At 38.7% G+C, this 25449-nt stretch overlaps 1 protein-coding gene across 1 annotated transcript; it reads right to left on the bottom strand.

Moving 5' to 3' along the window:
- Nucleotides 1–6806: 6806 nt before the first annotated feature.
- On the bottom strand, nt 6807–15456 carry LOC128474526 (parathyroid hormone 4-like). The gene is made up of 3 exons (XM_053456877.1): nt 15393–15456; nt 10237–10338; nt 6807–7647 (listed from the first exon to the last, which is right to left on the bottom strand). Exons 2-3 carry the CDS (start codon nt 10320–10322, stop codon nt 7395–7397), a joined length of 339 nt encoding a protein of 112 aa, XP_053312852.1. The 5' UTR covers nt 10323–10338; nt 15393–15456; the 3' UTR covers nt 6807–7394.
- Nucleotides 15457–25449: the final 9993 nt, after the last annotated feature.

Genomic DNA, 25449 nt, shown 5'->3' with positions numbered 1-25449 from the left:
TAAGCATTTATTTGAACCCGCCACTTTCTCCCCAAATTACCATTCTTAGAGTTCCGTAGATTTAGAAGCATTGTGGTTCGTTTTATTCCTTGATAACATGCATAGCGGAACATCAAGAGATGCCAATTGGACACTCATTGGGGGGTTTTCAGCCCACCCACCTTGTATCTGGACGAGCGGCAAATAACCGAGCAAACATTTGGAACACGCCAGACCCGTTTACAAATTGAATGCTCATTTGTTTGTATTCTGCATGGACCTCGATACTTTAGTTACTAGATTTTAGTCTCATTTCACACCTCCTCTGCTGTTAGTAAGTCTTAAGTGTTCGTGCATAATTTTTTTTGCACATCGAGCAGTGCGCCTAATGTATACAATAGGGAAAAAAAAAAAAAAAAAAAAAAAATAAAATCAGGTGTTCCCAGCATTCATGCTATTGGCTGCTGCACCTGGCGACCTTAATAAAAATGCAATTGAACACCTGCAGGAAGTATGCTTCTTGATTGCACTTCCTGTTTCAGTAGAGGCATTCAGGGGAAGCATTAAATGAGACAAATCACATTTACTAATTATATTAAAAAAACGTAATGCCTGCATCGACTTACAGAATAAAACACATCAGATCCCACGCATTTAAAAAACAAAAGTTGCGGGCTGCTTAAGTAAAGGCCCACAGAATATTACTACCCAAAGACGCATGCAAACGTTTTACTTAAGGAAATTCTAACCCCTCCCTTCTACTGAAGCAGGAAGTGTACTTGTGCATCCTTCCCCCATGTGGGAAAGCTATGTATGGTATGTGTATTCTTTCACATTCAAACATTACATATTTCCAAGCACTGAATGTATGTATGGATATAACCGCATGGGTGGTCCCTTTAAATTGTTATGGCGTCTCTTGCCAACACATTTCCTCCTTCCCCTAGGCCTCTTGCTTACGGGAGTTGTGTTTGGCTGAACATATCTCCCGGCGTGTAATATACTTATGGGACAACTCCAGCACCGGTGGGCCTAGCGCAGGCACCACAACAGCTTGAAGCAGCCAGCCCCCCCCCATTGATGAACGCATATTAAAGTATTCACAGTACTCTTAACATGCATTCATAGAGGGGCTGCAAAGGACAATTTTAAGAATCCATTTGCCCCAGATAACAATTACTATGCATTAGAACTACAAATGATTGATGCTAAGTAAAAAAAATAAAAAATAAAAATGAGGCTTAAAAACAGTGCAAACACTTAGGAAATTCACAATGCATGTTACACCCATAATGGTGCATGCATGTTTTATACATTTAGCATCTAGATTGTTTAAGCAGGACCCTCCTCACCTGTTTCTGCAAGCCAAGTTGTTATATTATATACTTATGCCCTGTCTATCCATTGTACAGCTCTACAGAATACGATAGCGCTATATAAAGCAACAAATACTAGCAGTAGTACAGCTCCAGTTTGATGATAAATATGTCAAGCACTCTGGGCCCCGTATGGTCTCCATATAGGGGAAAAACCTGTTCACGTTATCTGACTTATAAAGTATTTTTCTTAGTTCAAGATGTTTACCATAGAGAACTACAGAAATGCAAGAGTGTCGCTCAGTGCAATATCTATGGTAGCAACGTAACGTATCCCCGTAAATCGCTGCCCCCAAAAAGACAAAGGCTGCGGAATGGTGGAGACATTGTTTCATTCCTGGCCTACAATGTGTAACCAGCCTTGGGATGCTTCATAGATCTGCAACAAAAGCCGAATTCATCAAGTACTTGCAAAAATTGGTCGGTCGAGCCCATCCGTGCAACCGGATGAAAACAGCAGTCTAAAATAAAAACCGCGTTGGATCGCTCGATCAGGGTAGAACGCTCGTCACGATATGATGTATTAATATGACGTGTGATTTGCACTGATTAGCTTAATTAATTCCGCAGTCTTCCATATTAGATTATAGATAATAAGACGATGAAGACCCGGGGGGGGGGGTACCGTAACATGAGCCGGTATAAAAAAAAATACGAGTGGCCATTACACAGGCGCTTTCCCGCTCACAATTGTACGGACAAAATGGCGGTGCCTCCTTTGTTACACCGAGACACGCAGGTAGATAAAATCACGACCGGACACGGACTAGCACAAACGCATCGATAAGAGCAGGACACGCTGAGCTTATACAAATAACACGAGCGATTAATTACCGATATCAATAGGGACGCAGGCTTCGATGATCGTGTGCTCCTCTATGCTTCCTCTCTGCGTCCTCCCCCTTCAGTCTTCAGGCACAAAATGGCTCTCTATTCCTTCGAAAGCCACGCCTCGTAAAAACCACTGCCTGCGTGCCCCAAAATGAACCAATCGCTGCGCCGATGAAACGGGTTAAACTAGTCGCCACGCCCACGTAATGGAACGTCTGTCATGTGAAGCGCGTTCGGTAGTTTTTTTTTTGTATTGGCTGATTAGTTTAAGGCGTTCCCGCTGTATAGGAAAAATGTTTACTTAGAATTGTTTCAATGGTGCTGGGTTTGTGGGAGATAATGCCGCAGGGAAGAGGGCGTCGGGGTGGGGGACGCAATTACTGAATGCACTGCTCAGATTTAAATAGGGAAGGACTAGCAGAAGACAAAGTGAAGTAGCCACCAGGCTATCTTCAGTAATAAGGACTTAGACTGTGCCTTTTTGGCCACCAAACCTCTTCTGGGGGACCTTAGAAGAAAGTCATTTGACTTTGCAGGGAGCTGCAGAAGAAGAGCATTGGGAACCTGGTTTCCATTGTGGCCCTGCTACTTGGAGCACTTTTTTATTTTAAGTCAGAGGCTTGATAGTTAGCCTTTTAGCTAAAATAAGCTGGGATGGGGACGCTCGGTTCCTTTTGGTCGAATAGTTTTAGAAGCCAGGGGGCTGAGTACATTGGTCTTTTATCACTACACATGCTCGGCTGGTGAAAGCCCTGTCACATGATACACCTTGGACCCATCAATTCAACTATTTTTCTTTTTATCCTTCACTTACAATGCCCTAGCCTATGGCTAGTGGATGGAGGAGATTTTTTTGGACACCCGACATTGGCTGGGGCCCATATTTGCTTGTTTTACTTGGACGCTTTCATATTTTATGTGTATTTTTAATTTATTTTTTTTGTACAGATTTTGGCTTGTCACTGAAAAATGATGCAGTGGAGTCTGATCTTTTAAGACTCTGTTTTTAGTGTGAAAGGTGGGCTGTGGCTTTTGGTTGCCACCTCTCATTGAAGACTTCAGTGGGTCCTCTCTTTTGGGGCCCTCCTTTGGTTTGAGGGAAGGAAGGAAGGAAGGAAGGAAGGAAGGAAGCAGTTGGTTGTCACTTCACAGAGTGCAGCCCCAGAAGAAGAGTGGGGACCTGGTTTTACCACTTTGGAGCACCTGTTTACAGAATATATTTATTTATTTTAAAAAAGGATATTTAGAGGGCCACTCCAGCCCCCCGTATGACAAAGACTTTCCCAGCTGAACCAGGAGTTCAACTAACATTGCTCATGGTGGACAATTACTGGGGTCTGTGGTGGACGATTTCATAATGTTCTATGGACCTTCACAAACCTTGCCACAGACACTGGTGACCTTGTATGGACACTTCGCCTATCCCTGAGCTGAACGCATCCACTGCAAGCCAAAAAGCTGGGGGAGGGGAAGAGAACAAGAATCACACCCTCCCCTCCATTGATTTGGAATGTGTTATTGCTGGAGTGTCTCTATAAGAACCTGAGTGGATCATTCTTTATGGGCTTTTGTATGAATCTCTTTTCTGTAAATAATAATACAACTGATTATCTAGAGGGTAATAGACAGCTTTTTTACCATCACAGGATCACAGTGCACCTTCTAGTATGTCAGGACCATGTGCATTAAAAAGAGAGCAGCGCAAATGTTAATGAATATTCACGTAGCTTTTTGTCTCTCATAAGTTTATAAAAACCTTTCCAAGTTTTGGTGTATCAATACTGCTGAATTTTGGTTTATTGGACTCCTAAATTTTATAGATTTATCCTTTATGAATGCTTTTTATAGCTTTGTGAAATATTATTTTTTTGTAACTAGCTAGTGAAGGGGGGGGATATGAAATAATGAATAATAAAATTAATTATCCAGTCCTAGATTTAGACTTTCACTGAATATAAAAATTGCACACTATAAAAAAAAAAAACTAACAAGAAAGCTGTTCTGCTCACAAGGAGTACATAGAAGAAAAATTACTAACTGCTCAAAGATGAGAGTTGGTACCGTGTTAGCCGTAGAATTACAGGAGACAAGTGGAGTTTGAATGATACCTTCAGACAGCCCCCCAATCTTAAACAACAATTAACCAGGAGTGCCCTGAACAAGTCCACAAAAATGGGCACTTTCCCCTGCCTACAAGGAAGGTGTAAAACATGCACACACATCCACACTGTGGACTTGGTCCCTATACCAAATTCTAATACACTCCATAAGATCAATGGTGCTTTCTCCTGCAAATCTTCTAATGTGGTTTACCTTATTATGTGTGCAAAGTGTCCAACAGCCCTCTATGTGGGTGAAACAGGCCAGCCATTGCATAAAAGGTTTAATTCACACAGATTCAACATCAACAACAAGAGAGCAGAGACACCAGTGGGAGAACATTTTTGCCAAAATTGATATAGCATCAGTGACATCAGACTGGCTGTATTAACCCCTTCGTTCCCCTATAGACGTACCGGGACGTCCAAAAAACGCCCACTAAGTAACCCCTATGGACGTCCCGGTACGTCCAGCCCTTCGTGCAGTGTCAGGGACACATCCCTGACGCTGCACGGGAGACCAGGCTGTCGTTTGACAGCCTGGACTCCCCACTGACAGCAGAAGCCGGCTTTGCCGGCTTTCTGTCGCCTGTAACAGCTTCCGGCATGAAAGCCGGTAAGCTGTTACACTGTAAACTCCCAGATCGTGCGATCGCGCAGTTGCAAACCAAAAACCCCAGGGATTGAAGGGGTTAATGGGACTGTTCAAAACTCAGAGGGAGAGAAAAATATGGGAGGTTAAATTAATACTTAAATTTAACTCTTTAAATGCTGGCCTCAACCGGGATAGGGAATTTGTATCCCATTATCACTTTGTAGAAACAAACCAGACATATACACAACCTGAACCCCATTAGAGTTGTGAATACCTCCTGACACCTCCTTTTATGACTCCAATCCACCTCTGATTTTAACACTATTGACTGATCAAAGAACCTTGTCTTAGACATTTTGATGTTATCTGCTTCCCAATTGTAACCATGCTATTTGACTGATATTTAAAGAGAGGTTTTTCACATTGTTGTATAACATGCCTGATGAAGGGACCTGAGAGGTCTTGAAAGCTTGCAATCTATATTTACTCAGTTAGCCAATAAAGGTATCATTCAAACTCCACTTGTCTCCTGTAACTGCTCAAATGCATAGCGGGGGCAGGCCAGGGCCAGCCCAAGACACTGTGCTGCCTTGATTCAGGAACAAAATGCAGACCCCCAGACCAAAACCACAGCCACCAAACCATGCCCACAACCATTATGTGGCACCCATATTAACGCACACAGGAACTGATACTAATACACTCATCCAGAGATTCACACCAGCATAACCACACACTCACTGTAAGTTGCACACATGGTAATGTATCCAGACACACACGAACAGTCACCACACTAGTATACCCAGACACACACACACACGCACAGTCACCACACTAGTATACCCAGACACACAAGCACGGTCACCATACTAGTATACCCAGACACACAAGCACAGTCACCACACTAGTATACCCAGACGCACATGTACAGTCACCACACTAGTATACACAGACACACAAGCACGGTCACCACACGAACATACCCAGACACACACACAGACAAACCGTGTGCTTCAATTTCACAATGGTAAGTATGCTAAAATGATACAACACTGCTTAACCCCTCCCCTGTTAGAGTGCTGCCATGGTCCCATGGACCAACTGGGACCCATGTAATGTTTGGGACTGGGGAAAGGAACAAATACATGTAAGAGTTACTGCGTTTGCAAGGGGGGCGCTATGAAAATTCAAAATGACCACATAGCTATTATATGCATGAAAGTAGGCAAGGTAGGCTCTGGCCTAGATCACAGATCCATGTGGGAGTTCCTACTCTGCGATGGACTGGATGGGCAGTCCTTTGGAGAGGAGGCACCCCACGTAGATCCGCTGAAGGAAGAGGGCCGGTTGGGGAGATCATGGATCTTTCTCCAACCAGACCTCAATAAAAGGAGAGCAAGGTCTGTCCAGACCTCTGTCTAACTGCCCCCTTGTTATCCTGCTGGCTCTGGTATATGAAGTCATATGAGACAATAAAGACTTCAAGGAGAGATGGGAACCAAACAGTCAGCCCACCTCCCTCACCAGAATAGGAGTCCCCAGTGGCCTGGCTGTACTGTGGCATTTTTACCGTTCACCAAAATCCATTCACCCCATGACATGCACTGAAGTGTGGCCATTCTTTTGGGGCCATTGGAAGCATTGTGGGCTTCAATACATCTGTTTCTCTCTTACATGTCCTACACTTCATCTTATGTATTCAGTAGGGAAATTTTTATACTTTTAACCTTAACCCTACATGGTAGCACTGATTTTAGTGTTCATTTACTATGGCCATACTACATTAAGGAATGGAGGACTTGTCACTCCTCTTTTCTATTACAGAATGGAGCCCTGCTGTGTATGTATATTTATTAGTGATCACACCATGTGTCTCCCTGTCTTATGTTAAGGTATTAGTTTTGGACAGAGTGAGATCAGTGAACATTTATAGCATTAAACAGTGTGGTATATTTGCCATAGCTTTATTCTGTAATAGTTTAATGCTTAATAAAATATAAAGAAGATCACAGATGAGCACACGTGGCAAAGACAGCCCATGAGGGATCATACATGACTCCATAAGTCCTACCAACTGGCTTTATTTGCGTCCTTGACAAATGTCAAACAGTGTTTAAGGTGCAAACAAGGGTTTTGGGTAATGATATGCTCAAGGATTTACATCGTTTTTTATCCTCAATATAGATGATTCTTCAAAGCTGTTAGCACTTAATTATTACATTGGTATGTTTTTCCTTGCATTTATTTTCTCTGTTTTATTTAACATTTTGTGATAAAAAATGTTCTTCTTGTCCTTATTCTTGTTTTCGGCTGCATTGAGGGCTTTATCACAGACAGCTTCTTTGGGTGCATGCAAGGCAAATGTTTCTCGTAAAGGACTATTATATAATTATTTATCTTTATAAAACAAAGGTGACCCATAACCCAGCATACATCAAACCTTTAAATAACATATTATACAGGTAATAAAATGTAAGCATGTAAGCGGAACTGACTGTATTAATTTCTATGCACTCATTGAAATATCTTTTTACTGCGTGCTATAACTGTTCCTTTGTACTGCAGAACATTCTTCATATTGTCGATTTGCTGCTGGTCATCTTTATTTCCGTGTGTATCTCTGCGGGAATGTTGTATTGGAGAAACCTCTCTCCGACCTGGGTTGTGAACAGACCCCAGTATTCCTTGTAACCATCTTTGTCGGTTTAGTTCTTCAATAGTCTTTCCTTTGTCGTGCATTAGCTGAGCCTCTGCAACTGACCGTTCTCTGAAATGAGTCAACAGAGAATTATCACGTTGCTTAATAAATCTCTATGATAAGTTTGACTTACATTCCAGGAACCCTTAAGTATAAAGCTGCATTATAAAAATAAAATAAAAAAAGCTTTATAGGTGTGGAATAGTCCGAGGGGGGGCAGTTTGTCCTTGCCACTTGATCACAATGGAGACGTAGGATAACATTCTTTAAATAACTCCCTGGGCATGGGCAAATAGGGAGATAATGGAATAGCATTAACACACAGGGGAATCTAATTGGATTGTGCTTGCTAAAGTCCTATTTCTGAATATTTCTAGACGCACGCTCATCATCCAAGTGCGATGTTTAAGGGCTGCAGTTTAATTTCCCCATCTTCATTATGCATTACATAGTTACATAGTTACATAGTTACATAGGCTGAAAAAAGACATGCGTCCATCAAGTTCAGCCTTTCCTATATCTGTTAATTTGTTGCTGTTGATCCAAAAGAAGGCAAAAAAAACCCCGGCTTTGCTCTTTCCAATTTTGCACTAACCAGGGAAATAAATTCCTTCTTGACCCCAAAATGGCAGTCAGATTTCTCCTTGGATCAATAAGCTGTTTCCCCATAATTAAAGATTATATCCCCGAATATTACGTTTTTCCAGGTATCCATCCAGTTGCAGTTTAAACGTCTGTACAGACTCTGATAAAACTACCTCTGCAGGCAGAGAATTCCACATCCTTATTGTCCTTACTGTAAAAAACCCTTTCCTCTGCTTTAGTCTAAATCTCCTTTCTTCCAGTCTAAATGCATGACCACGTGTCCTATGCATAGTCCTGTTTATGAACAGATTTCCACACAATGGTTTGTATTGGCCCCGAATATATTTATATAATGCTATCATATCCCCTCTGAGGCGACGTTTCTCTAAACTAAACAGATTTAAATTAGTTAACCTTTCTTCATAACTATAGTGCTCCATTCCTTTTATTAATTTTGTAGCCCGCCTCTGCACCCTTTCTAGTGCTATGATATCCTTCTTTAGAAAAGGTGCCCAAAATTGCACAGCATACTCAAGGTGCGGCCTTACCATTGATTTATACAGAGGCAAAATTATATCTTTATTACGCGACTTGATGCCCCTTTTTATACACGCCAATACCTTACTGGCCTTAGCAACCGCAGACTGACACTGCACATTGTTGCCTAGTTTGTTGTCTATAACAATTCCCAAATCCTTCTCATTTGTCATTACCCCTAATTCACTACCGTTTAGGGTGTAGGTTGCATTGCAAGCTTATCCTGCAGGACGTGCTTAGTTCTACATCAATAATAGTTAAATTGGTGGCTTCCAAAAATTCTCCCCACAAACTATGACTGAAGAACCTGACTAGGTTTGGTCCTTCATAATAAATAAATAACGAAGAGAGCACATTGAAATGGCTAAACCCTTTGAAAAGAAAGAACCCTATCTGATAAAACGTAACATTTATTAAAACTAAAATAGACATCAATACACGTTAATCACATGAAAAAGACAATGTGTCCCTCCTTAACCTCCAGACAGGGTTTAGGTAGTGGACAAGATATACAGAGGCAGGTTGCAAAGAGCGAATAGATACACAGGAGGAGTTTCACCGGACTATTGTCTGGACCTGAGGTTGTAGGGTCTGTAGCTGCAGCTCTGCAGGACTAATTAGCACCCACTAGGGATACAATTATGCCATGTCCAGAAGGGACAAATTGTATTGAACTGTTGTTTAGTTGTATCTTAATAATTGTTACGTTTTATCAGATTCTTTCTTTTCAAAGAGTTTATCAGCTAGCAGGGAGTTAGAAATCTCTTTTCTGTTATTCAGTAGAGCAAATATTTGTGTTTGCCCTTCAGTTCTGGGGTTTGCATTCCCCATTCAAGGCTCTCGCACTCTCTAAAATCAGCATGAGTTTTTTTGTTGGATGCGTTGAGGAAGCGTTCAGGAACTTACGTATGCAAGTTTACATTTACAATATACTATACACTTTGGACAGGGAGATTGTCATGCTAGTAAGATCTGATATATGGAGCAGTTTTTTTTTTATGAAGATGCCTGTAATGAAAATGGTATATTAAATGTGTGAGTTTTAAATGGTTTGTCATATGTTTTGTTTTACCAATTGGAAACCAGGGGTGTGGCTGGTCTGCCCAATGGTGATCGAGCATGGGCTTTTTAAAGGTCTGTCTGTTGCTCACCAGCTCCTCACACATTGTCTTTTTCATGCGATTAACATGCATTGATCTCTATTTTATCAGATTCTTTCTTTTCAAAGAGTTTATCAGACAGCAAGGTTTTAGCACGCAGTAATCCAATCTTTTCTCATGTATTCAGTAGAGCCAATATTTGTGTTTGTCATGAATAAACCTCATGCCGGAGCACGTGACACTAAAATGTACAGCTCCGCTTTGTAATATTTGAATCAGGGAATGCCTGGTACCATATATTTGTTTAATAAATGTGAACAAGGTTGGTTGTCATATTTTAAGGGAGTAGGATCAAAAACATGCAAATAATTAGTTGACTTGGTTTTGCTTAAGGGAGTTATCTTGAAAAGTTAAGAATAAAACAAAACATTACTACCTTTCCTGGTTCTCTGATGCAGTCAGGCAAGCAAAGCAGACAATTCCTAGGAAAGCCACTAGCTGCAGATACTTCTGGGAAAGCATCTCCTGAGACAGCAATCTAGAAAAATGTAAGATAATGCAAGTTAAGGAATTATTTGTAGTGTGTTGGCAAACATTGGGAGATTGCAACCAGGGAAACCAAAACTTTACATAGAAAGAACACCAAAATATACATAACAAAAAAACAGAAGGCCATGTTCTCATCTGAAACTGATATAAGCATTTATAACACAGCATGAGATCAAACTGCATCTCTCACAGCCTCACGGCTGCTTGGTAGACTACCCCTCCAAAGTAACAGAAAACATGAGTAGAAAGTGTCATGCCCATGCCTTGATCCCCGCCGCTCCAGTCCCCCTTGGAGTACTAATGGCGGGTATCCTGGGAGCATGGTCTCATTGCTGACGCGCGGTGATGCACAGCCGGGTTTTTCTTTATTTTATTTTATTTTATTATAAATACATACAAAATTACATAAATACATATAAATAAGCCATACAAAATATATAACACATAACTTAGTACATTATGTTAATAGCCGGGTTTTTCTTACCTGGCGCTGCCATGCTGCTGGTATATAACAGGGAATGCTCTTCTCCTGTAGCAGTCACGCGTGACCTTCACCAGCATGTAGTTCAGTACTAGCTACTGGGCAGATATATAAAGGGTAATACCTGCCCTATATTTTTTAATGGGGAAAAAACGCCCAATTTTAATTGCTGAGTATGTACTACATTACTCTTATACCCATACCTGGGAACTCCTGGGCTCCGGCTACCCGGAGCCTTCCCTTGCAGAACGCGGCCAGGGTGGTCGCGTGACGTCGTTGGGAGTTCCCGCTCACGTCGGGGGCGTTCTGGCTGATGGTAGCGGGAAACACAGAACCGGAGAAGCAGTGCTTCACCCGGCAATCTCCGGATCAAACCCGGAGAGTTCCCAGGTATGCTTTATATACCCTTTATATACCCCTCTCCTTGTAGCCCTTGCCCATGCCATTGCTATCTTTAGTGTCTGGGTGTTATTCCTTGTCTTGACTTCTGCACTGGTTTTCAGGAGTTATCTTATCCTGTTATACTTTCGTCATTGGATTCTGAGATGTAAACTAGACCTTCACTTAGCATGACCTTCATTTTTGTCTTATCCCTGTGTACTGCACTTATTGAGTCCTGCAACCTGCCTTGACAATGATGCACTACATTCCTGCTGTTCCCGTGCTGTGTTTTGCCCAACTGGTGATACCAATGTGGATCCTTAACCTGACCCCTATACCTGGTGTGACAGGAAGTCTCTAATGTATCCCACCCCACACATTGTCTATAGTTACATCCCCAATTACAGTGGCTGAGGATATGAGCATTGCCCCCTCCCCCCGCTCCACTAGCCAGAAGATCTAGTCTGAGGTACCTAACCACAGGCAGTAGTCCCCTAGAAAAGAATAAAACTAATGGAGTTCTACATGTTTTCCCTCTTGGCCCAGTCTCAGGAGGTCTGATGAGTCACAGCAACACCTATGAGATGATGCTGACTAACCATAAAACAAGGGCATAATAAATAAATAAAATCATCAGGTTACCAAGCATAACCTCACTTTGTCAAACCTCACGTTTGGAACTTCCATTACAGCCCCCTGAGGGGAGAGGGAGGTCAAAGCATATATTAATGACAATTAGAGCCATGTGGTTTAAAACAGTAAACGCATTGCCACCATAGAGTTAATGGTCACTTTTCATCTCCATTAGAGGGGATCAATTTGACATCCCATGAAATCAAATCAAACGTGTGAGACTCCCTTTTGCTAGTTTAAGTTGCCAACTGATTAATGAGTGCATGAATTCTAGGCTCAAATGACCATAGTGGGTCTGGGTGGAATTAGAAATTCAAATTGATCTAAGTTCAAATATTATATATTAAGCAAACTTATTTGCTCCACTGGTCACTATTTCAGTAAGATACCAGCTCCCAAGGCATCCACTTTAGTACCTGAGTTCAAACTTGAACTCAACTTTTATGCATGCCACTCATTCATTGTTCTGGAAGGTTCTATAGATGTGTATGGAATGTAGAAGGCATAGTAGCCCTGTAGGGTGTTTTTCATACAAATGTTCTGCAGGGTACGAAAAAGAACTTATTTCTATGACTTAGAGATGTTGACACGAGCTGTAGCCATCATTACATTTTGGTAATATATCGGCGTGAAGAGAGACAGATCAGATAGTAGTTACATAAAAGAAGGGGGCATCTAGGACACTTTCTTTTCCATTTGAAGGTAAGCCATGAGAGTTTCTCTCCTTCTATCCCAGCTTGTTTTTTTCATTGTTTGGGTTTTTGTGCCCTAGAGCAAGTGTTATGTTTTTGTGCCCTGGTATGGTGACGGGGTTGACATATTTTATTTGGTCTTATCGTAAACAAGCCTGCAGGACCTTTCCTGAACCTGATGCCCCATTGATGGAAAGTGTAGCCACTGCACAATGGGCAATGTGGGTGGTCTAAACAGTAGGTTCTGTAAATATAGTTGTTAATTAGTAAATTGGAACAACTTATATTTAATATAGCAATTGTATAATTCAATATTGTCACTGTTTTAAACTATTTATCACTATCTATGTGACTATATTTAATAGTGTATGTCAGGGGTAGGCACCAACATTGCTCATTTACTGGGGTCTGTGGTGAACAATTTAATGATGTTCTATGGACCTTCACAAACCTTGCCACGGACACTGGTGTCCTTGTATGGACACTTTGCGTATCCTTGGTGTATGTGGCACAGTGTGCGTTAAGGACGGACGCACACTGTAGCCATATACGCAGCAAATAACAGAAGAATCAACTTTAAAAGTGTCTTTGTGTTTTATTTAAAATCGGCAAACTTACAGTTCCATAGTCAAGTGCTTCTGTAATGCCATTCATCATTGAAACACTCCCTCAATTGTGTTACTCTTCTCCAGTCCCATAATCTTCTTTGGTGGAGTGGTGTAGTTGAAGGTTAGTACGGTGAATGCATTCTAAGGCTATTTTTCTTAGCTGCACAAGTTATTATATAATTGAAAATAAATTACATGTTTTTCTCCTTTAATATATATTTAATATTAAATGACGACTCAAATATCTAAATAGGGTGAATTAAGCAACATTACCAAAAATGTTAATCGCATGCAACAACCAGCATAACTACATATAATCTATATATATATATATATATATTTAAATTTGTTATTGATTTAAAAGTCCTGGTGTACATGTCTATCACCTACGTCTTCAGGTTTTGTAAATAACAAACCTCGACAATTCCACATTTAATTTCCTGCACTTGAAGTACATTCTTAGGGTAAACCCATTAAATGTAGCCTGTACATTAAAAGCACACATGTAAACCTACGTTTTAATTCTTCCTTTTGTATAGGTGCCAATTTATTCACATGTATATTGTGTGCTTTTCTATTTGTTTTTTGCCATGTTCTCATTATATCACAGTTTATGATGTGTGTTAACCTGCGCAATTTTATTAATCTTGCACCTACAGCTTCCTTATGGGTATATCTTGGGACAGCTGTGCAGGTTCAGTGATGCAGATGGGAATACCTAGGTTATGGGCTACATAATGACCCTTCTTTTTATTGCATTTCATTAAAAGGTAAAAAGTAAAGTTTCACTAACCAGGAAAAATGAAACCTAGAAAATGAGTAATTGGCAGGAATATATAGGGAGATTGTACACAGATCACAGCGGTACAGGACAGCAGTGCCCAGTATCGATAGCCCAGAATGGACAATGCTTTATTGGAAATCTGAATGTTAGATAGATAGATAGATAGATAGATAGATAGATAGATAGATAGATAGATAGATAGATAGATAGATAGACACATACATAGACAGACAGAGATTCAAGTAGAACTTGCACACTAGAGTTAAAAAGAATACATAACAACAATAATCACAGTAAAGACATGGCGTAAAACAAATTAGCTTTTTGTGTTTCATTCTTGATTTACTAGGCTGAATTTGCTGCTTTGGCATCCTAATAGATTTTAAGCTTGCAAGACCATGGACCCCTTCTTCTTCTGCGGCAGTATGTCTTAACATGTGTTAATCTTATGCGCGGTTTTATATAGCGTCAGGTTTAATGTTGGTCATTTTGTTTCTACCCCTATTATAATAGCTCTACAAAATCTGCTGGTGCTCTATAAATGTAATGTATGTTTCCAGGAAAAGAATATAAGCACTGAGGGGGAAAAAAGGCTAAGTTCAACTGTCTTAGTTTGGGTTCCTTGGATTTTTCAGCTTTGTTTATGAAGTCAATGCTTAAAGTACTTACATGTTTAATTGCCTTTTTAGTGTAGCTATAATATATGAATTTATATGTAATCCATGAAAGATAGAGAGTGGTAAAGCTCTGGTACTAGAACGAGGAAAGAATTGTGCTGGACCTTTAAAAAAAAAAAAATCCTTGTATATTTATATGTTTTTTAAAGCTAAAACTATTAGAATTATTATAAATATAATATCATAATAATAACAATAGCATATCAACGGAAAATTTATTTTAGTAAAATATTTTTGTAGCGGTTATTACTCTAATATTACAGTAATCTCTGTACTTAGGTAGGACCTGGTGACTTATAATCAATTTAACTCTGGGACATCAGCGATTTTAATAATGATTATATAAGATATATTCCAAAAGATATATTATACAACAAAGCTTATTTACAGCTGAATAAATAGACTCATAGCACTTTTGGACTAGGTATGTTGATTGGATTTTCTCTTTATTCTATAAGAATCCCTGGGATATCTTTGCTTAGGAGATCTTTTTTTCAGTTGAAAGCTATAGTGATTGTATTTTCAATTTTTATTTTCATATATGTACCTGGAGTTGTTACAAAAACATGCTTTCACTTAGTACTTTATTATTTGATTTATGTAGTGCTACCATATTTCGCAGCCCTACTTGTGATAACAAGTAGAACATCACTTATCCATACTTAATAAATAACCGTATGAAAAACTGAAAATTATAATACAAACACAGAATCAAACACACTTGCTGTTCTCGCATTTCTTTCAATGATCATGATGTGAAAGTAATATTAAAAAAGGTACTACTCACTGTAAATTTGTAAAGCAGGGTTCCCAGCTATAGGATTTCTTATCTGGTAGTCCTTTAGCAACTTTGTGTCTCCTGCGGAGAGGAATCCTCTCCTGCCCTTTATATAGACACACCATTCAGACAAACAATGAAACGGTAATTGTGACTAAGACACTTCATTCCTTACAAGGAGCAGGCCATTCTCATTTAAAGGAACCATGCCACCTACTAAAGAATTAAACCTTTTTAGATATAGCATTAGAAAACACCATTTTCCATACCCATGAATGACAAGTCTTGTCCTGAAATAATCATTTTGTCATCTAAGACCTAGGCATTAATGTCTCCGGGAATGGTTAAATTACATGAAATAAAAATCTCTTTGCTGTTTTTATGTAATTTTTATTTTTTTGAGGGGTTTTTTGATCATACATTTGTTGTAAGAGATTTTTTAAATTCAAGAAAGCTGATGTGTGTGACAAAGTGTGGTTTGCTATGCAAAATTAGTAGTATGCCTCACCTTCTCATCCCAACCTTGCCACAGTGGCAAGGAACAATCAGTGCCTACAAAATGTGAATACCTTAAGAAAGAGGAGGAACAACTTACCAAAAGGTGAGGAATAGTCAGGGACATCCTGTAAACAGAAACCACCATGTGCTTCCATGGCACATACATAAATACCACATTTTAAAGGTTTGTTTATTGTGTAGAACTCAACATATAATAGTTGGGAAAGGTGACAGATCATCTTTAATATGATTGAACAAGCAAAGTTTTGTCGATGTCATTTAGGATACGCATGTGTCTATCTATCTGTCTATCTATTTATCAATCATCTGTCTAAATGTGGATTTATAATGGCATATGGATACATGGAATATGTTGATGCTTTGCTAATAAATCACAAAAAGCTGATCTATCTGTACTTTTAACATCCATTAATTAGCTGCTTTACATCTAATTAGCCATATGTCACATATACATTAATTCCAAACAGATCTAATTAGTTGAATTCCTTGCTGTGTGCATCACCGTGACACTCATATTGTCTGTAATATATTCAGACTTTGATCTGCTTTAATTATAACACCATCTAAATTTGAAGGTGATATTCTGAAACAATGTCACGAGAACTGGCCCCATTTTTTTTGTAGTGCCCAAGGTGCCAATCAGCAGGGGTCCTCGTGCTGGGTTTCCACAGGGAGCATTTATATTGATCTTTGATCTCCTTGCTAACTGGCCCTGTAGCATTAAAAAATGCAAAACACTGAAAAGAAGTCTGTGCTTGCACATACCTTCATACCAGTGTTCCCTCGCCCAATGTGCAGGCACACTGTACAAGGCAGCACTTCACCATTTTTTACCTTGCAAGCATCCATAATGATGTACTCAAGGAAGAATTTGAGACAACTTGGCTCTGGCTCTCACACCCCCAATCTTAATGAGCAAAGATAGAAGAACTGGGCCCCTCAAAACTTTTAAACTTTTTAGCATTTTACCACCATGAAACATATTTTTTATAAAAAAAATTAAAAGGGAAAAAAATCAAACATTGAACAAGAGGCCATGTTCTTCAGTTAGGTGGTAAACAATTTTAGATAAATACAGGGTTTGTATGGTTAATTCAGTTGATCTATACCTGCAATGCTGTGTTTCCATGTGTTGTTTATTTGATCTATGCCTGAACTACATAAGGGAGTAAAAGAGAGGTGTAGTACAGTGAAGAGGGGACAAAATGGACTCGAGGGGGTGGGGGTTGATGTGGAAGTGGCAACCACGTGGGGGGTATGCCAAGGGGTGTGGGGACCCAAGCAAATGCTTGCCCAGGTTCCAATTAATATTAAAGGTGGCCCTGTACCACCTGATAATATTTTGAGCAAAATTCTGTTTATCTGACCCATAATATAAGTGAGCAGCAATTTTACTCATTCCACCACATTTTTCAGTGACACAGTCATGTAAATCCAAAACAGGACACATATATATATAGAGAGAATGAAGTCCCTCAACACAGCTTTAAGGAGTGGATTTAGGATTTAGTGCTATGCCAATTAACACCTCCTCAAAATCACCTTTTAATGTTAATGTTAGTTTTTAAAAGTTTCTAAAATTGTTCTGTCTTGAAAGACTTTTAAGCGTGCGCCATAAAAATCTTTTGTAACATTTCCCATGAATACAGAAACATACTTTTCAAATCATAGCAATTTGTAGTCATTAAAATGTTATATGAAATCAACTTTACTAATTGTTTACAAACCTCTTCTAAAATAGCCACTGGAACTAAATAAAAGATACGCTTTCTTTGGTTACTAGGATATTTAAGAGTTGAATAAAACCATTCTCATCTGCTTAGTTACCGAGTCATCTTCCGGTAATTATTAGCAAAACTCATGTGTAAGAAATCTACTTTAAATGATCATTGAACTTTTAGCTAATGCTAGCAATGGGTATTAATATAAAGCAATCAACAAGTTTATTTTTCCTATGCATGCTTAGAAACTGCCGCTTTTCAGTGTAAATGAATTCATGAATGTGGAATCTAAAAATGGAAAATTGCAGACAAATAGTTTGCAGTTTCCTATACATCTCCCTGACTACACAGATAAATGAACTCCCCTCTTTTCATTTGTAGCACTAAAAGATACAAGTGATGGGTTTAAATCCAGTCTTTTTTATTTCGTTTCAAAGTATGTTCTGCTACGCACCTTGTTAACCCTTTAACGACCAATGTCGTGCCTGGCACGTCACAGATAAACGGACAGTTAACGACCAATTTCTTTGAATGTCGAGGCATTCAGAACACTGAAAACTGCCGCTAGGCCCCCATGCGGAGCCCCCCTGTGCATAATATGGTAGCAGATGTGTCCTAACTCAAACTGCGTTGCTGAAATGCCTCTATATCAAGGCATTCCGCGAGGAATTCTAGCTTTGGTTTGTGTTATTATATATGACTGCACCTTTCTAACCTTTCCTTTATTATAGCATAAACTGTAAAATACATCTGTAAGCACTAAATGACTAAAATTATGCATACTTTGAAAAAATGGTAATTCCTGTAAAAATGCTGTTTCATTTGGTTGATCATTTTTGCTTTATAGTTACTTTGAAAACAAATGATCTCATTTTATTCAAAATTAAATATCAGTGTTAAAGGTGCTGCTTTACTTATGCTGAATTTAACACGTGTACCTAAATGCAGCATCAGAAACATATCCATACCTTCCAACATTTTAGGACACCTTCATTGGGAGGAGGCATAGAGATGGTGCTAGGGGGGATGGTAAAAAGTGGGACCAGGGCAGGACCATTCATTGACCTTACCCTGTCCAGGCACCTTGCAGCACTCAGCATCTTTGGGCCTGAAAATCAAGATTGTCCCTCGTAAAGTGGGATGGTTGGGAGGTATGCATCCCTAGTGCTGCTCAATGCCAAAGGCCCTCCCAGAATTAATTCTTTAACCATTTAATATTTTTGTAGCCAACAACGCAAATATGATAGGTTGTTGCTATAGAAACCAAATTAAGCTTATTAAAAGTCCTGTAATCTTAGGTGTGTTTTATGTAATAAAACCCTCAGATGAAAGAATAAGATCAAAAATGTTTGTCTAAATGGAACAGTTGGGCCACAGTGGGAATTTTAAATGCACTTTCTATTGGGAGCAAAATATTAGTTCATTTTCTAGTCCCTGGAGCAACTTGCTCTGGTGTTGAGAAGGTACGGCTGCTTGGTAACCTTGTCAAAGCAGGAGAAAACAATGAAAATTCTCTAATGATTTCCTTTGAGTATCACAAAGAAACTGTGTTGTATAAGCGATATGATATATTAACCAGTTTGCTACCATATGGACGTACCAGTACATCTATAAAAGATAAGGCAACATGTCTGGGATTCCTGCCGACAGATATATAATGGTAAACTGTTAAAAAAAGGAGTGTCCTATCAAGTGATCAAGAATTCCCTTCTGGTTTGTGGGACATGGTCTGAATTTGTCTGAATTGATTTTGCTTGCATTACACAAGTCTAGTAAAAAGTCTAGTAGGCAAATTAGTACTAAATCAGTGCTAAAGCGATTAAATATAAAGAATAAATGTGTATTTTAATAAATATGACTGCTATTGTTAATGAGAAATTAACTCTAAATGAGAAAATTCTGTTTTTGCACAGCTGCATTCTCACATTCCCCAGTCTGAAAACATCTAGAATAGAACTTTTATCTCACAAATTATATTGGCTATATATATAATAAGGATGGATATTGGTCATATTACCATAGCAATGAATTCAATATTTTTGATTACTGGACCATTCCATTGATTGCTATGATTATAACACTTCTTAGGCTTTGAACCATGCTTTATATAGGTTATATAGCCTCCACTGTAACAGATGTACTGGCAAGAATGAGGTGGATTCCCCCCAGGGCTTTTCTGATTTAAAAATCTTGAAAAATGTTAAACTGATCAACATTGATGTTGAGGGAAAGCAGAGATCTAGGACAAGTCAAATAGGGTCAAACACCAATGATGGTGCCAGACACATCCTGGAAAAAACAACAGTTAACAACCAATAAAATGCCTGGCACGTCATGGCATCAAATGAGCTCAAAAAGCAATTTAAAGTCACTTTCTTTGATAAAATGGTGTTGATATAATGCCTTGATATTGAAACATAGAAAACTGCTCCAGGGGCCCATATGATCCCTACCCAGAGAGTCCACGTGCAACATATACAATATGGCTGTGGACGCCTGCTTTAAAAGAATTTAGCTAAAAATGTCTTGCTGAAATGCGACCAGAAGCAAGAAAAAAAATGTTTAAAAAATAATTAAAAATTTGGTAACATGCAAAAAAAACATGCAAGCGTGGTCTGCCGCTCGGTCGACAAAGCTGCTTCATGTCAGTGGGGATTGCAGTCGCCGGAGCAGCTTGCAGAGAGCGGGATGCTGTGGGACGCGAAGCCAGGTAAGTCCTAACACCATGTAGGGCTCCTCCTCTTAGTGACGTAAACATGCAATTACGCAATTTGCTAGAAAGCTTTGTCAGATGTCTGAGTTGTAATGCCTTTGCAACCCAGTAAGTGAATAAGTGAGTAAGTTCAATGCTCTAGCAAGTAGTAGAATTAGTGCATGGAAAGAATTTAATAACATCATTTGAAATACCCTGGAGTATTTTTCAAAAATACATATAGTTTGACAAGGTAAATTGAATTTACCAGGTTCAAAGATGTCGCAAATAGGACATGGAGGAAGGATGACAAGATGTCACAATCCCAATTTGAAAAATGCACACCACCCATATGTGAATCTTTAACCCTCAAAGAACCCAACCAACCCATAAATGGGTGGTATCATTGTACTTGAGAGATGTTGCTGAACACATGTTTTTGTGTTGTGTGGAAGTGACAAATACCAAAAGCTGTAAATTCATAGCTGACGTCCAGTATGTGTGTGAAAAAAACACAACAAAATATTATTACCGCAAACTTTGGCAAAGGCTGGTGGTAAAATTAGTGCATGGAAAGTTCTAAATTTCAAAGATGCCCCAAATAGGACATGGGGCATTGGTACTTGTACATATTGCCCTATAACTTGCAAAATATCCATAAAAACATTGGGTATTTCTAAACTCAGGACAAGTATTAGAATCTAGTTAGTAGGGTTTTTCATTAGCTTTTGAAGATGAGTAAAAGATTTTTCAAATTTTTCATTTTATTATTTTTTAGTAAATTAGTGGGTATTATCAAAATAATGGTATTGAAAGCCTTTCTCGTCCTGGAAAAAAAACAGTGTGTAATTTGCATGGGTACATTAAAAGCGAAAATTACATCTGAACACAAGCACCGCACAAATGTTAAAACAGCATTGATCTCAAAGGGTAGAAAAAGAAAAAACAGCCCAGTCTTTAAGGAATTAAAAGTTGTAGTTTTTTCCATAATATAATGCTTTCAGGCAGCTGCATATGTTCTTGCTGTTATCGTAGCCCAATCCACTTGACAAACACTTACTCATTATTATACTACTGTTATCAAACTACTTGTAGTAAACAATTAAATGGCTCACTGGTCAGCCAGAGAGGATAATGAAAGTCTTTGGAGGAACAGATTTAATGAGCATTGCCATAATCAGTTCAGCTTAACGTTTGAGCGGGGAAAGTCACTCAAAATATCAGGTGACAAAAATGTCAGGTCTGCTGATAAAGGATATTTATTTGAACAAAAAGAGATAAAGCCAGATTTATATCAATGCTAACCTACTTTACTATATGGGACACTGTGTTTTAGAGGATCTACAGAAATATTCTACCAGTCTACTATGGTATATCTGATTTAAACTGTACAAGTATCTCCCCTAGTGTGTTAATATTTTAGGTTTGGAATATAGTCAGTTTTTTTTTATCTGTGCTTTACTCTCCCATATTGGAATAGTGCTATGGCATCTGAAGGTGCTCTAGAAATAAAATGTAATGCAGTAGTAGATGTAGTAGTTTGCTGCCATCGTCTGGTCATTGACAAATATAACATTATTTACAGAACTCTGTAAAATCTGTATTTTGTTTTCCTGCAATTTTAACATAAATCTTTCTTTAAATAATATTTTATATATATATTTGTATGACTGCTTTATTCCACTTACTTTTCTGGCAATAACAGTAGAATATGCATAAGGAATGACTCAGAGGTGATATGACAGAATCATTGAATATAGGAGACTGAACAAAGTAAAGAAATGAAGCATATTTCAAAAGAAGGGGGAATGCCACGATAAGGTAATTGTATAAAAGAAAAGGTTAGTTGAAAGTATTTTCCTTTGAGAAGGTTGAGGATGAGCAAGAAGGTTGAAATCAGAGCAAGAGGAGCCAATCGCACGTCCTAGCAAAACATTAGTGTTCATATTGCATTGACGTTACATGGTTCATAAGGTTGGAAAAAGACCTAAGTCCATCAAGTTCAACCCTTCTACCTGATTGGCTGCTGCCACTACCTTTGACTAGACTGGGAGTTCTACTGAGTATCTACAAGAAGTGAACTGACAAATGCTCCCTGCTTTTTAGAGGCAGTTGGAAGAAGAGTTAATGAGATTGAAGTAACAGTAAATAAAACATTCCTGTGCCAATCTGCACACAGTAAAGTTCACTGGACACCATGCAAAATGGACTCCAATATGCATTTAACATGACAATAGGGCTGCAGTACTCCTTTAGATATTCTGTTGAAACAAGTATTTGCTCACGCCTTAGAATTTGTATGAGCACAACAATACCCAAGGCCAGATTAAGGAGTTTTGGCAATGTAGCAATAACACCAGGAAGAGCTCCTTTTCTGGATGTTTTGCCTTTAGCAAGCTCCCTTTTCTGCCACTTGTTTTTCCTTCTGTTCTATTCTTTACTTCCTTTTTGGCAATTTATTTTGTTCTAACTCTTTTTTGGACCACACTTACCGATATTTATTCCTCGTTGTCTTCTATCTTTTTTTTTTTTTCTTTTATTTTGCTTCCTTGCCATTTACATTCACTTGGTGCTCAGACACCAGCACCTGAGGACTTTAAAGGAGCAGAAAAGCTGTAAGCACCCTTCCAACTTCTGAGCCAACAGAGGTAGGTTGGGTGGGTGTGTAAGTGTAAATAAATATGTTATTGTGTGTAAGTATGTTGTTGTAGGTGTGTGTTAGTATATGTATGTAGGTATCATAGTGCGTGTAAGTATATTAATGTGTATTTAGGTATGTTACTGTGTAACTATGTATGTGTGTAATTATGTTAGTTCATGTGTGCTAGTATGTGCAATTATATTTCTATGTTTCTATGTCTGTAAGTACACTATATGGACAAAAGTATTGGGACACCTGATCATTACACCAACAGGGACTTTTAAGACATTGCATTCTAAATACATAGACATTAATATGAAGGTAGTCCCCCTTTGCAGCTATAACAGTTACCACTCATCTAGGAAGGCTCTCCACAAGATTTTGCAGTGTTTCTGGGGGAACGTACTTTTGAACGTTTGCCCATTCAGTAGAGCATTTGTTAGGTCTGGCACTGATGTTGGACGAGAAGGCCTGGCTCGCTATCCAGTTCCAGTTCATGCCAATGGTGGGTTTTGATGGGGTTGAGATCAGGGCTCTGTGCGGGCCAGTCGAGTTTTTCCACACCAAACTCATCCAACCATGTCTTTATGGACCTTGCTTTGTGCGCTGGGGCACAGTCATGCCGAAAATGAAAAGTGCCTTCCCCAAACTATTCCCACAATGTTGGCCAAAATCTCTCTCTCTCTGCATATCAGGGGGCAGATTGGTATTTCTAGGGGGCATAAAGCATATCTAGGGGGCAGAGTGGCATATCAGGAGATAAAGTGGCATACCTGGGGGGCAGAGTGGCATATCAGGGGAGCAGAGTATGGTGCATTATGATTTAACAGGGGGACCTTAAAATGGCTATTGGTTTTCTGTTTGTATATAACATATGCTAACTGCATAATAGATACCAAAAATGATAAAATACATATATATTCCTGTGTATTAGGTTAAATACTGTTTTACCATTCCACTAAGGTGTATTTTTAGCACCAAACTTTTACGGTGCGGACTATAATCGGGTGCGGACTATATTCGAGCCAATACGGTATATATATTATGTTATGCCTGAGAAAGAGAGATGAGAGGTCTTGGCAGCTTGCATTGTAAATCTACTCACCTGATAAAGGTATTAAAATGACTCTACTTGTCTCCTGTTTTCTGATTACTAACACTATATCAGCAATGAAGCAGAAGCTGGCAGGAATACATCTGACACAGAAAGTTAGGTAGAACTTAGTATTAACTTCAACAGAAGGATTAAATAGGAAGTTTAGTTATTGTCTTATCATTGTAAGGAACATGCATGAGATATTTTGTTGTAAAAACTCACATAAACACATCATTATTTCTATGTTTCACGCAAGTACTCCCCTACCCATGAGTCTCTATTTGTGAAGCATTTTCGTCACACTGACAAATCAGGAGCTAAGGGACTCATGATTTTATGCACGTTTTTTTGCTACTTCAAGTAACAAAAACCTACTTACCGTAATACTGGTAAATCAACCACAAAAAATGATAATAATAATGATAATACTTAACTTTTAATTATGTTTCCAAAAAAATAACATAATGGAAGGAAGCAACAACATAAACAGTAGTGAAAAAATCAATCCAGTTTTTTATTGAATTAATTATTTAATTGCTTCTCCTTAATTGACCCTGCCTTCAATGTATCGTTAGTTGTGAGTACAAATCAGCTATTAGTATTTTTACACATTCTTCCCAAACTGTAAAAAGGGAGACTCCAAATATAGTTTAATTGCGACAAACAACAGCTAATAGTGTTGGTTCACTTATTATACAGTATATCCTACACTTGCAACTAGACACTATAAAAATAGTGAACCAGGACTTGGAGAAACCTGCATTGGGATTGAGCAGTCCTCACCTTGTGTTTGTAGTTTCAAGTGTATAAAAAAACACACATAATAACTAAAATCGAGCTGCTGTTTGTAGCATGAAATGTAGCAACAGTGAAGTGTATCGACTAATAGCGCATATGTGACTGGAATGCTAGCCACACAGTGAAGGCAGAATGCAACTTAAATCACTTAGAGCAATTAAATACTAAGTTTAATTATATGAAAACAGGATTGGTTTTCTTTCCATTATTATATCGCTGCTTCCTTCCATTATATTAATTATTTTTTATGAAATGTAATTAAATTTTTTACAATGATTTTTTTTTTTGCGGTTCATACGATAAATTGCGGAATTCAATTTTCATTTTTTTTAGAGGTACTGAGATTGGCTGTTTTGTACATTGCTATTACCTTTACAACCTGTTAAATGTAAATCTCCATTAGCATATAAGTCTAATCTTGCCACAGGGGCTGTCCAGAATTTAAATGTAAGGCAAATTGATTCTGCATAAGGGAACTGTTCCACTTGGGGATAAACCACAGAGAGCTCTAGATGGAGGAAATATGTACAAAGTGGTATGATATTAGCTCAACCAAGAAAACACAGTACCCTATGGTGTGTCCACGCTTGGGGATTTCT

This window comes from Spea bombifrons, chromosome 2, assembly GCF_027358695.1.
Source record: "Spea bombifrons isolate aSpeBom1 chromosome 2, aSpeBom1.2.pri, whole genome shotgun sequence".
NCBI classification, from domain to species: Eukaryota; Metazoa; Chordata; class Amphibia; order Anura; family Pelobatidae; genus Spea; species Spea bombifrons.
Note: the sequence above shows the minus strand (reverse complement) of the source record. Positions and strands in the feature narration are given on the sequence as shown.

What these genes read in the sequence shown, in the direction of transcription:
- LOC128474526 (XM_053456877.1), bottom strand. Translation starts at nt 10,322, where the DNA reads ATGCTTTCCCAGAAGTATCTGCAGCTAGTGGCTTTCCTAGGAATTGTC. An exon ending in GCATCAGAGAACCAGGAAAG is followed by an intron (nt 7,648 to 10,236) that starts GTAGTAATGTTT and finishes GACTCATTTCAG; the next exon opens with AGAACGGTCAGTTGCAGAGG.